This window comes from Eleginops maclovinus, chromosome 12 (assembly GCF_036324505.1).
Source record: "Eleginops maclovinus isolate JMC-PN-2008 ecotype Puerto Natales chromosome 12, JC_Emac_rtc_rv5, whole genome shotgun sequence".
NCBI lineage: Eukaryota > Metazoa > Chordata > Actinopteri > Perciformes > Eleginopidae > Eleginops > Eleginops maclovinus.
Window position 1 is genome coordinate 16,875,354 of NC_086360.1, and position 15,755 is coordinate 16,891,108.

At 40.5% G+C, this 15,755-nt stretch overlaps 1 protein-coding gene across 2 annotated transcripts in view; it reads right to left on the reverse strand.

Annotated features, from left to right (window-relative positions):
- Nucleotides 1–15,755, reverse strand: part of vps13a (vacuolar protein sorting 13 homolog A) — a 35,909-nt gene that overhangs the window by 13,313 nt on the left and 6,841 nt on the right. For both annotated transcript variants that reach the window (XM_063898131.1, XM_063898130.1), the window contains exons 17-52: nucleotides 15,561–15,703; nucleotides 14,926–15,127; nucleotides 14,715–14,829; nucleotides 14,084–14,220; nucleotides 13,811–13,943; nucleotides 13,434–13,551; nucleotides 13,199–13,328; nucleotides 12,520–12,631; nucleotides 12,203–12,369; nucleotides 11,910–12,066; nucleotides 11,699–11,778; nucleotides 11,499–11,558; nucleotides 11,067–11,263; nucleotides 10,847–10,959; nucleotides 10,477–10,580; nucleotides 9,873–10,040; nucleotides 9,325–9,632; nucleotides 9,044–9,191; nucleotides 8,504–8,675; nucleotides 7,738–7,862; nucleotides 7,453–7,622; nucleotides 6,742–6,998; nucleotides 6,355–6,539; nucleotides 6,122–6,265; nucleotides 4,939–5,148; nucleotides 4,627–4,770; nucleotides 4,404–4,502; nucleotides 4,165–4,314; nucleotides 3,822–4,080; nucleotides 3,346–3,506; nucleotides 3,006–3,109; nucleotides 2,608–2,920; nucleotides 1,762–1,898; nucleotides 1,240–1,534; nucleotides 824–928; nucleotides 512–658 (exon numbers count right to left, since the gene is read on the reverse strand). In XM_063898131.1, coding sequence (XP_063754201.1) covers nucleotides 512–658; nucleotides 824–928; nucleotides 1,240–1,534; nucleotides 1,762–1,898; nucleotides 2,608–2,920; nucleotides 3,006–3,109; nucleotides 3,346–3,506; nucleotides 3,822–4,080; nucleotides 4,165–4,314; nucleotides 4,404–4,502; nucleotides 4,627–4,770; nucleotides 4,939–5,148; nucleotides 6,122–6,265; nucleotides 6,355–6,539; nucleotides 6,742–6,998; nucleotides 7,453–7,622; nucleotides 7,738–7,862; nucleotides 8,504–8,675; nucleotides 9,044–9,191; nucleotides 9,325–9,632; nucleotides 9,873–10,040; nucleotides 10,477–10,580; nucleotides 10,847–10,959; nucleotides 11,067–11,263; nucleotides 11,499–11,558; nucleotides 11,699–11,778; nucleotides 11,910–12,066; nucleotides 12,203–12,369; nucleotides 12,520–12,631; nucleotides 13,199–13,328; nucleotides 13,434–13,551; nucleotides 13,811–13,943; nucleotides 14,084–14,220; nucleotides 14,715–14,829; nucleotides 14,926–15,127; nucleotides 15,561–15,703 — 5,769 coding nt within the window. The remainder of the gene's footprint in view (nucleotides 1–511; nucleotides 659–823; nucleotides 929–1,239; nucleotides 1,535–1,761; nucleotides 1,899–2,607; nucleotides 2,921–3,005; nucleotides 3,110–3,345; nucleotides 3,507–3,821; nucleotides 4,081–4,164; nucleotides 4,315–4,403; nucleotides 4,503–4,626; nucleotides 4,771–4,938; nucleotides 5,149–6,121; nucleotides 6,266–6,354; nucleotides 6,540–6,741; nucleotides 6,999–7,452; nucleotides 7,623–7,737; nucleotides 7,863–8,503; nucleotides 8,676–9,043; nucleotides 9,192–9,324; nucleotides 9,633–9,872; nucleotides 10,041–10,476; nucleotides 10,581–10,846; nucleotides 10,960–11,066; nucleotides 11,264–11,498; nucleotides 11,559–11,698; nucleotides 11,779–11,909; nucleotides 12,067–12,202; nucleotides 12,370–12,519; nucleotides 12,632–13,198; nucleotides 13,329–13,433; nucleotides 13,552–13,810; nucleotides 13,944–14,083; nucleotides 14,221–14,714; nucleotides 14,830–14,925; nucleotides 15,128–15,560; nucleotides 15,704–15,755) is intronic.

Sequence of the window (15,755 nt, forward strand, 5' to 3'; positions counted from 1 at the left end):
AAAAAACCTGACCTTTAGATCTGTAATCATTGATGCAGTTTACTAATCCAGACGTTTGATATAAAACTAAAACGTGTTTAAGACAGGGATTAATCTATAAATAGGAGAGTACAGTACATAGAGGAAATAGGTTAGTTTTCCATATGCAAAGCAAAAGAATAATACACAAGTCCCAAAATAAAAATAAACAAAAGCAGGTAGAGATCAAGAAATGTAACAAGTTGCAAACATAAAGCACAGTCACAACCAAGTTTAGGCTAAACATAAATAAAGGTGGGGAGAATAAATGTAAAGAAGAGTGCAATAAACAACAGTAAAAGCAGTTTTATGATCCCTGAGGATATTTACATTGGTATAATTGTACTTAACATTAGATAGAGACAAATTATGACAAATATTTCAGTCTAAAGTGTTTCATTATGTATACAGCATTTAAGTAGTATTACTCACATTATACAAAAAGCATGTGCAGGGAAACACAGACGCAAACAACGATGGGTTTGGCTCTAACCTGTAAGGGCTTAGCTTCGGTCCAGTTGTCCTGCCGCTCTTCACATATGAAGACGCTGTGCTTGGTTCTGTTGACCAGCATGTAAAATGGCACGAAGGTCACGATGCGGGTCAGACTGAAACTGCTCGCGTCAATCTTCACACCAACCTGAGGTCACACAGACGTCACACAAATACACAAATGACACTCATGTACATACTGTATTCAATAAGAGTTACAAACAGCAGTTATTTCAAATTCAAATAAATCTGACTCTTTATGTTTGACAGTAAGTCTGAATGAACTTGTGTGAATATTAGTCTCTAATCTTACCAAGTAGTCTTTGTATCGGCCTTTACATTTCACATCTCCATAGCTACCAACGGTATCCAGGGAGAAGTCATCAGAGAGTTCACTGTCTGATATCATGAGACGGACCTGAGGGATGGACGGCATTATATCACATTAATATGTGCCGATACTCTTTTCCCTCAAATGCAGTTTTTTCAAACATGGACAACCAGCTAAAAGTAAGCAATCTACTTTTTCATTGCCAGCCAACTTAAGTACGCCATTTAGATTTTTCATTTTGAGAGGAACATGGCTATAGTTTATCTTATGACTTTAGGACACAGCACCATTACAATGCATAATAGAAATCATTGCCATTTTCTTTTCCCTGCAAAAAGATCTCAAGATATCACATTTTCTTTTATATTATAAAATGTATAATACATAAACCCCTTTACCTTATTGTTTTTCAGGAAGTACCGAGGCTTGAACGAGAAGAGCAGAGGCATGTCGTAGTCCAGTGGGTGTTTCCGGTGGATGTCGTCGGCCTTGTACTGCAGCAACCTGCCTGTCTTGTTCATCATCCAATACGGAGAGTGGATAGCCACCACCGTTTGTCCCTGGTTATATTCAACATGCACTGCTATGTCCAACTCAGGTCTCTTCCTCTCCGTATCTTCACCATCCTCTTCGCCATACTCTCGTAGAGACTGGAACACTATGAAGGTAATCTCTTCCTGGTCACTGTTGAGACTGTATGACAGGATAATGTGTTTAAACCGAGGGAAATGATGTTGCAGAAATATACATATTTTATGTTCTTGACTTGTCTTTTATATTTTGTGGGTGATGATTAATAGAAAGGTTCACCTGTGTTGTGGACTTGAAATCATAATTCTATGGCCTATCTATGAACATAATCACATTCCACAATAACGATGTGGGAAAAAGCTCAACAAAGAATAACATCAAAGTCGAACCTGTACTCAGAAGACCAGTCCTGATCCAAGTAGTTCAGTAGGCACAGATTGAGACTTGATTGGTTGATGACCGCAGTGTGAAGCTGGGCAGAGTGGCCCTGGTTCAGAGTGGCCTCAGGGGCAGAGACACCACTGTCCTGTTGAGCAGCAGGCAGAAAACCAGTTCAACAGTCAGTCAATCTGAGGTAACAGATCATTGGCCAAAAAGCTCAGCATTAATTCTGGTATGAGTCTGTAAACAACACATGTTGGTAGGTAGACAAAATCCAAGAGTTATATTTACTATATTTATTTTAAATGTGTAGCCTTTGAATTACAGGTACCATGAAGGGAAATGTGCAACTCCTGCTTTCAAAGTCTGAACACATTACTACCAATCATTTCCAAAGCAATGCCATACATTTAGAGTGTTCTATCTACCATGCACCAAAGCAATTGCAAACAGAGGCTGCAAGCAGTATAGAATTACTTCTAGCATTCATTGATGCTGAATGTATTATTTACAGTATCATTAAGTTCTAAATTCAATGCAGAGTTACTCAGTTGTCAAGAATATACAGTAGATGTAATTAAATAACTTGAATGTGCTTGAAGTGTGCACCGTTCAGCTGTATGATTTAGGAAAATAGAAGGCTATTGGGGGCTTGCTTCAACGGATACTTAATATTTAATTATTTAAATTGGCACTCTAAATCACACATTTTAATACTATACTTGAATTAATTCCAATAAACCAAAATCTGTACAGTTTGTAAAATGTTGTAGTGTGCTAGAACAGGCAAATCCATGTAGTCCTTTTCCATCTACAGTGGCCCGCTGGAGAGGTGATTAGCAGACACATCATACCTTCAGTTGGTAAGAGATGGGGTAAGGCAGCAGGTTGCGCAGCAGGATGGAAGGCCACAGATGAAGCACAAAGGGAACATCGAAGTTCTCCCCAACAAGTCCAGTGTGTTTGAATGTCACAGCATCTCTCGATGGCACCATGTTGACCATCAGAACACCGCCCTGATCTCCACGTTGACGGCAGGTCTGCTGCAGGCGCGTGTCAGGCTCATGGTTGTTGACGTCTTCGTAGCTGAAACCCTCTGAGCACTCATACTGCTCCTCCTGATCGTTGGTGTCGTCCTCTGTTATCGGCTGAAGACTCAGCTCAGACCTGAGAAGAAACAGAGAGCAGATGTGGGTGAGGGAGTGAGTACTACGATAGTGAGAGAGTGATATGGAGAGGTGTTTGCTCTCACCTATATGAGTCCAAAGGCACACAGAACTCTTCAGTAGGGAGAGCTTGACCCAGACATGTTGTTCCCTCAAAAACTTTGAATGGGATTGAGAAATGATTGATGATCTGCATAAAGAGGAGAGAAACACTTACGCTTTGGAGATGTATTTTCTTGTATTTCTATCTATGCTATTTTAATACATAAAGTTCAACCTCGGCTGCTACCAAAAATGCGAGTGATTTTGGGGTAAAGAGATATGATATACTGTCATTGAAAATCATATGTATTGGCTTTTTCTGGGTATAGAAAAACATAATAGATATCAACTGGGTGAATATGTATACGTTTCTCAGTGTAGTACCTGGAATGGAGAGCGGATCTTGACGTACTTGCTGCCCTCCACAGTGTAAATCTGACAGACCAGGAAACGAGTGACTCCTGAGTCTTTGTGCATCACGCTGTACATCCCCTGGCCCACCTTGATCAGGGGGATCACGCTGGCTGAGGTGTGACCCATAGGAGCTGGAGAGGGTAGAGGAAATGAATCAATGCTTACCTTTAAAGTATTATTTTGACATTATTCTTTTTTACAAATATAAAAATAGACATTAAGTAAGTCATCATTTAAAATGTAAAGGACCCCTTACAAGATAAAGAACATACTGAAAGGTCACTCATGTCATTTCCTTTGTTATAAATAAATTAGGCATACTTGTTATACCTCTATAGTCTTGATTATAAAAAAAAAGAGAGAAATGTTATGTCTTAGATAAAAAGATAGACTTATAAATATCCAATATTATTTTACAGTATAATTGCATATGCAGGTTAACTTACTGGGCTCTATATAATACTCTTTTCCACTCAAGGAAATCATAGCTGAGAACTGGTCTGTGTCTGTTGTGGTGAAATAGTCCATCCCGAGCGTTTGCCCATCCTGCAGCTCCACCGTGCGGTTGGTGCTCTGCTGGCCGATGGGACAAAACATCTCACTGTGGCGGACGGACACTGGCAGGCCGAGGCGGTTCTTCACTATGAAGGGAGCTTCATCCTTCTGGAAGGAGTCAGCCGTCTGTTTGGCAGCCTCTGCAAATGCCTGGGGAGAGAGAGACAAGAACACATTATAGAGAACCGCCCATCCTTTGACTTCCTGTTAAAATGGTACCATCCCTTCTCTTACCGTGCCCAAGTTACTCAACATGGCCAGCCCACATTTGGAGAGGGTGATGTTGAGCTGGTCTTTACTGCTGACAACAATGACTGTCTTATAGTCTGGGACATTAAAATCCACCTCGTCTGAACCTGTGTAGTTCACTGGCTTCTTCTTCATCTGGTTATAGGAAAGAGAACAATTAGAAACACTGTGTGCATGTTTGAGTAAATACATTGGTGGTTGGTTTGTGTACGGTATATCAGTACCTTCAGTTCAAGTGTCCATGCTTTAAAACTGTCTTTCTCGTCTTCTAAGGGCTCCAGCAGCGGTTCCCACACTCCCAGCACCTCGTTGTAATAGTGAACCTATTAACCAAAGAAATTTAAAAAACAACGGCATGAAAAATGCTATTTTACAGTTATGTTTCATTTTTAAATATGAAAAGGTCTTGGGATAAGTTGTGGGAAATAAAGTTCTTGTGTGGTTTACCTCCAGGTTGAGCGCGCTGTGTAAGTTGATAAGTGTGGACCAGTTTGTCACGTCTCCATGGAAGGAGGACTTGATCAGAAGCATGGGGATAGTGCGGTGTCCCACTCCAGCCTCCAGAGTCATACAGATCGATTTGATGGCCACCTGCAGGGATAGTCATGAAATGACTTAACCTGTTATAATGCCTCAAACTTTTATTCAGTGTACAGATTAAAATACCACTGCCAAAACAGTTCCTGGTATAAAAGTGGTCCCAAATCATAGCGTGCAATCAACTATAGTGTTATAATTTGAGTCAATGCAGCCCCATACCTGTAATGACTCTCCCGTTGGTATCAGTGGCGTCAGTGACTTTGGGTATTCATCCCCTTCTTCTTCTAGGAACCAAAATTTTAGCTCCTTCCAGCCCCGTTTCTCCCACAGGTTCACAGGGACAGGGCTGACCAGCTCCTCGGGGGTCTCCGCTGTGGGAGTCAGCGCAGACTGGATGGTCATCACTGTGTTGATGATGATTGGAGATACCTGGGCAGAGATTCAGACAGCAGACATATACTGTTGTAGACCCATTACATAGCTCAAAGCTAAGTTTCTAATCATACAAAACGTGAACTTTTTCAATCTTTGCTTTGACTTGACGCCACTATTTACATCTCTGTTGGCCGACACAGACTTATATGAGTCTAGGTGATTTGTGTTTCCTAGCTAAATCAATTATTCGAAAAGAAAAAAAACTCTGCTTTTCTTAAAATAATAATGTCGTGTGAGAGTACTAATACTGGAAAGGGTAACTTGAATGTTGTTATAAGACTAATTTTGGTATAAAATGTACAAGGTAGTTTGGTAACAAAGAAACTAATGAATCTAGAAGGTATGTAACTTTGGTTGATCCAAAAAAATGTCCAGATGTGGTTTTACAGGCCCATTTACACCCCTATGATTTGGTCCTAGAATGAAACAAGCAGAATTGCCTTATTTGGGGGCTCATTTAAATAATTATGATGAGCTCTGCTCTGATTGGCTGGTTTACAAGGAGCAATCCATGATCTGCCTGAGAGTCCACAGAAGTAAGTGAAGTTTGCGAAACTATGAGAGATGAACCATGGAGGCTATTGGCATCCAACCTTACATGTTTGAGCCTTTATCTGAGGAGGAAACCGATGAATTTGAAGAACAGCCAGTTGGTCGGAGATTGGAGAGCAACGTTACAGAGTGGTAAGTGTTAGCGTTAGTGTTTCCAGCAGCTGGTGTATGCAAATGTTGGGGCTGGACTACCTTGTGTTACGTCACACACAGGGATTGTTGTAATTCACCCGTTTTACTGCTGTGATATGCATGTTCATGATTTGCACGTGAAGGAGGAAACAATGGTGTTTTAGGTTCATGGTATGTCAGTTCAATGTACGAACTCTCCTTATTCAACTATGCCAAGGTAAATACAGTTTTCCATTCTATGGCACATTCAAGAAAGGGAAAGCCTAACTACTAAAATAATTACCTTTAATGTTAAAGCACTGATGGAGACCTCCATAGCCTGAGCGGAGTTGAGGGATTGAGAACTCTTGAAGAACACCTGACACGGCTGCAGCACCGTCGTCACGTTGTGTTTCCTCTTCTCTCTCAAGAATGGACACGCCACTACCTACAGTAACAACCATAATCAGTAGCCTTGTTAATCTTGCATACAAGACCACTTTTGACTGCATTTTCAGGCTTACGGCCTCTACAAACCTTGAGTTCCCTTATAACAGCTGTCATCTGTGATCCCTCTGCACCACTTTTCATCACTAGTTCACACTGCGTGGTCATCACCAGGGCTGGAGCGTCAGCGCGTGTCAGGTCAGCCACAAACACAATCTCCGGGTTGCGCACCACAACATTCATCTCGGTCTTTGAAACCACAGCTGGAGCGACAGCTGAGAGCGGCAGAGAGGATCATAGAGTTAACATCAGTTCAAGTTGGATAAAAGTAAAGTCTGATTATTTTAATTATTATTTAAAACAAGGTTATTATTTCTTCCACATGCCTACCACTTTGCTGTATCTGATACAGACACATTGCGAAATGTTGCTGAATCAAAACTTTCAACTCAACTAAAACTGAAAGGGTTAACTCACTGGACTCTTTAGATGTGGTAGAGGAGTTTATATTCTTTCTCTCTCCGACTCCAGAACTGGTCTTGGGTTGTGGCGCTTGAGCGAACCCTTGCTGGGTGGCCTTGAGAAAGATGTCTGCCACCGTGAGAAGGAACTCCATGCTGGCACACAGGTACACGTCCTGCACCACCGTGTCCAGAGTGGTGCCGTCACGGCCCTGACGGTAGTTCACCTCCACCATCATGTTCTGTTCTGAACCAGGACGCATTGCAATCATCCTACAGACAGAGAAATAAAAAAAGTTAGATTTAACTAACCGAAAATTAATGTTGGTATGATATCCATGTGTTACAGGCTAAGACGTCTTATCGTATTTTTTATATTCTGTATTCAAGTTTTTTCTTCATCTGCCTGTGTGTCAACAAGATCACACTCATAATGTATTACAAACAGATTACAAACCATCTGAGGCCTACCACTAGAAAATCTCATCAATCAAACTTTGATCTCATATTATTTTGTCATTATTATTAACTTTATTATTACAATATAATATCACAATTACTGTAACATTTTAACTAAATATTTGATAGGCAAGACATATGTTTGGATGACCATATACCATATGTCTTAATGTATATAACATTTTATCTATACTGAAATATTTTATGTGTACGGTATGTGTGGTGTCATTGTTGTGGTGTGTTTGTTGTGTTGTGAGTTTCCCAGTACCTCGGGGTGACCATCTTGATTCTGGGTCTCTTGTCATCTAGAAGGCACGCAGCCAGTCGTACTAAGGCCTTCATGGAGCTGTCGGAGTACATGTGGACGGAGGTGGAGATGGTGCCCAGAGTAAACTCTGCCAACTTCAGCTGATCATCATGTGAATCTAGCGTAAGCATCTAGATAGTGACATACACATTGTGTTAGAACAAGTTAGCTTCGCAGGTTTGGTCAAATGAGGACAAACAAGTCTCATTTCACACATCACCAGGTGTGTATGCGTCTGTGCATTACCGTATTCCCATTAGGGCTATACAAGACAAGGGTCATTGAGTCGAACTTGAAGTCTAGTTTGAGCGTGCTCTTCAGTTTGCTGCTTTTGCTGGGCTCGACAACAGCAGCCGTCACAACTGTGTTGCCTATAAAAATGACAAAGCACAAATAAAAAACAAGTTAAAAAAGATCATTAGTTTTTGGGATATTTAGGGCACACGTTATGTTCAGTTTGAGGTTTATACTAGAACATGTTTAGATGCTCTAATGTAAAAACAAAAAACACATCTCTCACACTTCCTGTCTGAATAAACACTCTGTTTTAGAGTGTTTATTTAAGCCCATGTATTCAGAAGAGTCTCGGTCTGATTGGCTTGAAAGAAACAGAAGGTGCACCTTTGCAAAAGCAGGTGTCAGGATGTAATTGGATATTATTTTATTATAAAGAGCTTGAATGTGACAGATAAATATGTTTGATTATCCCTTGTTTTGTTTTTTTACCTCTGCAGCACACAATTCTTTTTCCAAATGCATGTAAACAAGCACTGAAAAAGCTAGCTTTTCATTATATGTCCCCTTGAAATTATAAAACCTTTTAAATTCCATTAGCTTTCTAGGATTGTTTTCTAAATGGCTCACCTCAACTCTTCAAACTCTGAGCTAAAATGGTCCATTTTCATTAGTGGACTGACACAAATGTAATTATCTGCCCATAGAGTATTTTTATCAAATGTTCAAAAGTTTCAAATAACTAAACACATTGCAAAGTTGAACTAAGACTGCTTACTGCTTGCTGGTCCGGTGGTTCCAGAGCCCATGGACTCTTTGTTAGATACAGTGTCGGAGGATTGATCAGGGGTGGGTGGAAGAGCTGGAGGTGGAACAGCATCAGACTTCTCTGACAGGTTCTCACTCAGAGTCCTCAGGACCACCGTCATGTCATCCTGGCTGAGGATCAGCTGTAGGAAAGAGACCCAGGATTGATTAATATTTAGATTGTCAACATTTCTCTAACTGAACAGACTAAAAGGGACAACCACTAACACAATCATATTATAACAGTTTATTATGTAGTCATTCATCAAACTTCAAACATAAAACATTGAATAACGCAAACAAAAAATCATACATATCATGATGTTGCATAACCACAGATTTCCATGTGGGTATTTCCTTTAGACTATTTATTATAATATATATCATTATTAAGATATGAAATTACTATTCATTTGGAAATAAGATTTTCGACATATCGCCCTATCCAAATGTAGTTTAAAGAAACAACTACATTTGCTAAAAATCAGTAATTACCCTCCTAAGTACTTACACCGATGGGTTTTAGATGAGCGGTGATCTCTATGTCAGGTATGCCGTGGTACCAGTTGGATGAAAGATTTCTTTGCACTTCTAAGTCCAAGCTGACTGGCATTAACAGCTGGGTCTCTCCCTGGAAACCCCCATCTATATATGTCGTCCTGAAGGCAGCAACAACACACAAAATGAGAGAAGTTATGGATGGATAAGTGATTCAGTCTACTGCTTTGCAAAACAGCTTCTTTCAAAGGGTAAAGATGTAATCATATTTCCAAAAGATGGCCGTTCTCTGACCTGTACATCTTGAGGTCAGTCAGCCTCACGGTCATTATATCCACAACAGGTGGGATCTTGGCATCACTTTTAGAGGGCTGCTTGGCAAAGCGGTTCTTGACAGACAGCAGTCCAAGGTCAGCTACAATGACATTGGAGGAAGAGGAGGACTGAGGCAGGAAGATGACCGGTGCGTTGAAGTGGACGTTCAGAGCGATACGAGTGCTGCGCTCGGCTAGCTCCTTCACACCTGACGCTGCTTTTTCTCTGGCCTGGACTGTCACCTCAGCCAGAGCCTCTTTAGCCTCCTGGAAGTTATTAATGAATGCCTGGGACGAAGGAAGAATTAGAAATCACAAAATCTATCATTAGAAAAGTACAGTTTTAAGTGAGTTCCATTGTAAATGTAGCTTTATAGCCCCATAATAATTTTAGATTCAAGGCATCATTTTATATTTTTGAAGTATATATAAATGTGCATGCAGGGCTTTATTGGCATTTTACCTCACCGATTAGAAATGACCAACAGTTACGAGTGCAGGATTGTGCCAGAGATATGTGATCCTTACCAGAATGGAGGACACAAACTTGTTGAGGAAGATGACCTGGATGCATCCCACAGTCAGCGTGACGGCAGTGTCAACATTAGACATGTCCAGATAGGCGTCTCCTTCTGTTGCGTCCGTATAGTTTACCATACGGAACGCAAACACTTCCTCATCTGCTATAGACACAGCCTAAGTAAAGAATGAGAGACAATAATAATTAAATAGCTATAAGGACACAACAATCTAAATGATATATAAGGGACAGATATTAAGTCAAACGTTTCACAGAACCCACAGATTAAAGGAAACAAATGTCACAGACACATTTTCTCAACCTGACCTTTGACCTAATATCTGAAGTCCCTCTTTGTATCTGATGGCCCTTCTCTGAGAGCACCAGAAAAGCCGCCATTTCCTTGTGAGGTGATTAAATCGCATTCAAGTTCTTTCCCCATTACAAATCAGAATCGCCTACTTTTTCTATACAGAGTGTCTCATGCTTGGTGGTCAGACTAGTAGAAATATACACGCTATAGACATAGAATTTGATTCTTATTGAACAAAGACACACGTCAAGATAGGATAGATGAGCATAGAGTACTATAGGGCCGCTTGCTGATAGTACCTTCTTGTAAAGTGCATCTTTGTCGCAGTCTAGGATCACAATGTTTTTCAGGTTGGCCAGAACCTCCATTCCCTTTTTCCTCATCAGAACCTCAGAAACCAGACCTGGGTGGTTGAGAAAGTGAGACAGAAAGAAAGTGTTTATTTCTCAGATAATGGTATACTCCCATGAAATGCCAATTCAGAGAGCTTGCTTCATAAGAGACATAAAAGATAAAAGTGGCAACGGGCTTGTTGCTGAAGTGGGAAACAGTATCATGTAATACCATTTATGATTGATGGAAAAGTAAAATAAGCAATATCCACAAATGTGGAGTGCTGAATTTAATATATTTAGGGTCAAGCAAGATAGATTCACAGCCGTTTCATACCTTCAATACTAATCTCAGAGATCCTGGCTTTCTGTCCCCGAATGAAAACCTTCAGACAGCGGAGATCAGCTCTGATATGCAAGTTCACCACATCTGCAAACTTGGAAGGCTTTGTACCTTCAAGAAGTGAGAAAGAAAAGGCGAGTGAAGACCACCACAGAAAACCACGGCTTTGGAAAGTAACATTGAATGAAACTCTGAGAGGATTTATTAGGACAAGGTACTTTTTTTCTTCATAACAGTAGTTTCTTCCTTCTTCTCTTCTTCCTTCTCTGCCTCTTCTTCCTCAGGAATGGTGGGGAGATCCTCCTGCACTCCCTCTTTTTTCGTGGATGGAGGGAGGAGGTTGTTGAGGAAGTTCATGGTGTTGAGGAGAGCCTCTGTATGTAGATGAACATCCAGGGAGGAGAAGGTCACCTGTTTGGGAATGCAACATCAACATTTTAATGGTGTTTTACATTAAATATTGTTTTTTTTCTTTTATTGTCAACGGTTTAAAAATAGTTTGGTTTTAAATATGCATTATGCAACATCTTCAAGCTTAAAATGCTGATGGTGAAACTTGGTGCAAGAAGTGAATGCATTTCAATACAGACGAAATAATACCATTGAAACTACATTTTTATTACAATTCATTCAACATTTCCTTCACCTTGATGAGCTGCTCTGTGTTGTTGTGTTGGGACTTGAACTCAGGGCCATTCCTATCAGCCTTAAAAAGACAGACAATCCATAATGAGAAAGCCATTCACCACCATTTGGAAAACATACATTCAGAATACTGACAATTTGTGTACCGTGAATAAATGTATCAAAAAACAGTTAATTTTAATGAATGGTATCACAACGTACTTTAATGTAATCCAGGGTGAGCAGGTCCACCTCTGAGTTATCCAGAGTGGTGATGAGCTGAACCTGCCTCTCTTCAGAATCTATAGAAAGAGGAAACAGATAAAACATGACAGTAAAAAGTGAAGCTAAGACTCACAATCGCCAAATTGAGTTATGAATAATGTCTCCTGAACTGTCCAAAGTGACACTCAGTCCTGAAACATCTACTGACCCATGTATTCAGGGCACTTGAGGCAGATTTCCCGTAGGTAGGTGTTAGAGGTCATGTCAAAGGTGCGTAGTGTCAGTTCAGTGCCCAGAACCTCTATGTCCAAGTGAAGCACCGTGACCTCCTGATCTCCAGAAAGTCGACACAACTGAACAGAAAACTAGTAGAACAAACACACAGAGGAGGAAACATGCAGAGCAAGAAAGAAAAAAACTATTAGAGCAAATGAAAGACAATTCGTGAAATAAAACACCAACAACGTTTTTGTACATTTGTTTAACAAGACCTCTCTATACCTGATTGATTTCAAATTTCAAGGAGAGGTCAGTCATGTTCTTCTGAGCTTCTGAACTTTTACTTCTGTTTGAGTGTGCGTAGCGCAGCGGCATCGGATTATCTGGGAAGAATGGTCGATCCCCGACAGGAGAGCTGGGAGCATCGTAAAACAAATCTTCCTCTGAACCTGAGGGGGGACAAATCCCAAAAGCCACGCAATGACATATCCGCTATACTGAAATACACACACTCAAAGTGTCACAAAGAATGTACTGCGATGATTACAAGTGTTGCACAGTGTGGAGGAAATGGCTCAAGAATGTGCTGCGCGTCTTACCCAACGAGGTGATGCTGATGGTTTCACATGACTCGAACATGAGAGAGGAGCGCTGGTCGGCTAAGTTCAGAGGTCTTCTGGGAGTGAGTTGTGGGGTGAAAGACTGCTTTGGCTGAGGAGGAAACAACACCAAAACATGAGCCTTACACATACTTCACACACTTCCTTTTATACTACTTGTTATTATTAAGCCATAACCATTTCACCCACATAGAGGGGGTGTTCATATAAACTTAATCCCTTCATTTGATACGGAGTTCAGCACAGTATGTCGAGCTTTTCTGTCCATAAATCTGTAATAAACACTGTGTTGTGTTTTTTGTAAGGAGCCCATGTAAATAGGAAAGTTAAAGCTTAATATGCTTAGAACATTATGATCAAAGTAAATGACGGACACTAACCTGCTGCATTATGTCTCAGATTTGATGCTAAATCAAATCATTTTTTACCACTGGTGAATTTATATAAATGATCGAAGGTCCTTTAGTGAGTTTAAGTCTCTAAAAATGGTCTCATTATAACGAAATGGCTATTATGGACACTTATCACTTGTACAATTGAGCTCAAAACTGCATGTTTTCTGACCAAACCCACTACTTTGTTATTTATTGTTAGGTAATTAAGCTATTCAACACCAAATGTGAAGAGAACCATCATCGGATAATTGGGCTGTTCTTACCTTTGCAGAGCTGTTTGCTGCAGGTTTGCTCTCAGGGAGCGGGATACTGTCAACCAGCTCCAGAACATTTCGAAGTTTAACATCAGATATACGAAGCGACAGCAGGCGGAGCTCGCCGTACAACTTGTACCTATAACACATATGCAAACATCAAAACAGAAGCTTCCGTATGCTCAGTATCTTTTAACCTTACGTCACAGGAAACAAATAACAGGGTGCTAAGGAAAAAACGTACTTTGCCATGCGGGAGTCTTTGACGACCATCGCCCTGCTGAATACCACTGTTAGATCCACCGGCTCTAGAATGTGCAGTGGTGACTGTTTCTGCTTGCGAGCCATTTTCCAGTCCCCATCTATAGAAACACAGAAAATAATTAACATTTCCTTTTATTTCACAGACATAGTAGAAAAAAAGAACATTCATAGTTTCCCTTTCCCCTTTTATTTCCCCCATTCATATGTGATCCCTCAATACTAACTGTACTAAAAATCATACCTCTGTTTTCTTACATAGGACAACCTACAAGGCTCCATGAGTTATAACCTGATACACACAATCATACACAAAAGTATCCTATGAAACATGAGAGGTGCATGGTCTCCTGTGTGTACCTGGTTTGCTATAAAGGAACTGCAGGTTAGTAAGCTGTATGTCAAAGCTGTCGTATGCTCTGGAAATGATGTCCTTGATGTTGCTGGTGCAAACTGACAGCTGTGGCAGATTCTTCTTGCTTTGACTGGACATCTGAAAAGAAAACAACATTGAAAAGTTAAACCTTTTAGTACTCTAAAGCCTTCAAATGAAATATTTGAAAAACCCTCAAAAGGTTCTTTTCCACAGTTGTGTGTAGGTTCAGCCCACTGTTAAGTTTAGCCCTCTCTGACCTGGAAATGTCCAAGATCCAACAGTAGGAGGTTCTGAGTGCCGTTGTAAAAGCCGGTCTGTGGAATGATGACATAGGAGGCCATCAGGTTCACCTTCAAGTCCAAAACCTTCTGTGTTTCGATCACATACATCAGACCTAAAAATAAAAACAAGAAGTCATTAACCTAATTGTAGCAAGAAAAGACAAAACAATGGATCAGCTCGGTGATCAAATACAGAAGACTTTCATGACAACAAGAGTTATTTGTTATAAAAGAATTCAACATCAAGCACTAACTGCATAATGTTTATAATATGGGTATGTTTCTGCAATATTCATTAAATATGATTAACCTTATTACTTATTCCCTTTTTTAAATGTCTAAAGGTTGTACTGTTAAAAGGAAGGTTAGCTTTACTTTGTGCATTTGTAATTGCAAAATGAGCTTGAAATCTCAGGGAACAATCTCAGGGAACAATCAGTCAAAAGCAAATAAACAGGAACACCACAATTCAACTGACTCAGAGGCATGCTGGCTATGTGTAACCACATTTAAAAAGAAAGACTGAGGAATGGACATATCTGGCCATCAGAGTTGAGACTAGGCTTGGGATCAACCCCTGAGGTTTGAACATGCGTGTGCCAGTTACCGGTGGCAGTGCGGTCTCTAAACTGCTCCAGTTTCATGAGGGTTGCGTTGGTGAGCTCATCCAGCTGCAGGTCATCAGGGGGCATGAAGAACGCTGACATGCCGTTCACTGTTATCTACACAGACGCAAAACCAAAAAATAAATACAACATGTACAACTTTTCATGTTATTTTTGTATGCTCACACATGCATGCTGACGGACACCACTCACAGCGTCATAGATGATCTCCAAGGGTTGTGATTCCACATGAAGCCGTTGGTTAGCGCTGTTATCCAGCGGGTTGGTCTCAAACAGGATGCAGAGCAGCGGGGTCCCCGCTCCTGTGGCAGCCTTCCTTGAGGACAGGAGTGTTGGTGCGGGCCGGTTACTGGCCAGGCCGGTGACTTCGAACAAACTAAGCTGGGCTGTGATTCTGATAAAGAAAAAGAGACGTAACGTCAGTTTCACAAATGTCAGCATCCTGAATATGAGATTTACTGTAAGTACTGAGAGCTCGGTAGCCAGTGGCTGATTGATGCGAGAGGACCCACTACCTATACAAAATGTTAAAGAGCTCATTCTAATACAACAATTATTAGTTTCGGAAAATTCTACACGACTGAAAACACAGTTATGAATACTAAATATCCAACATATCCAATACACCAGTACTTTAAATATAGTTTTCTTTTAAATTTGTATTGAAACAGAAACAAAAGTGCTTGTGCTCTATGTTTTTTTTAACTCAAAATGAAATTATTATTGTTTCAATGGAGGCCAGGCTCTTTCAAACATTTAGTTCATATGCTATCAATGTTATGAAGGACACCCCCCCCCCCCATCCAAAAGAAGGAAAAAGGACCAACTTGATGGCTTGTGCTCCAGGTCTCTGAGTGAGTGTGGACTTGAGCTCCCCCACAGTCAGCCTGATGATCTCATCTTTGTCCTGGTTGTCTTTGATGGACACAGACAGCCTCTCCATGTGGAAATTGACCTTCATGTCCTCAAACTATAAATAAACAACAACATAGTTCACAATGAAAGTATCTGATAGAGTTTTT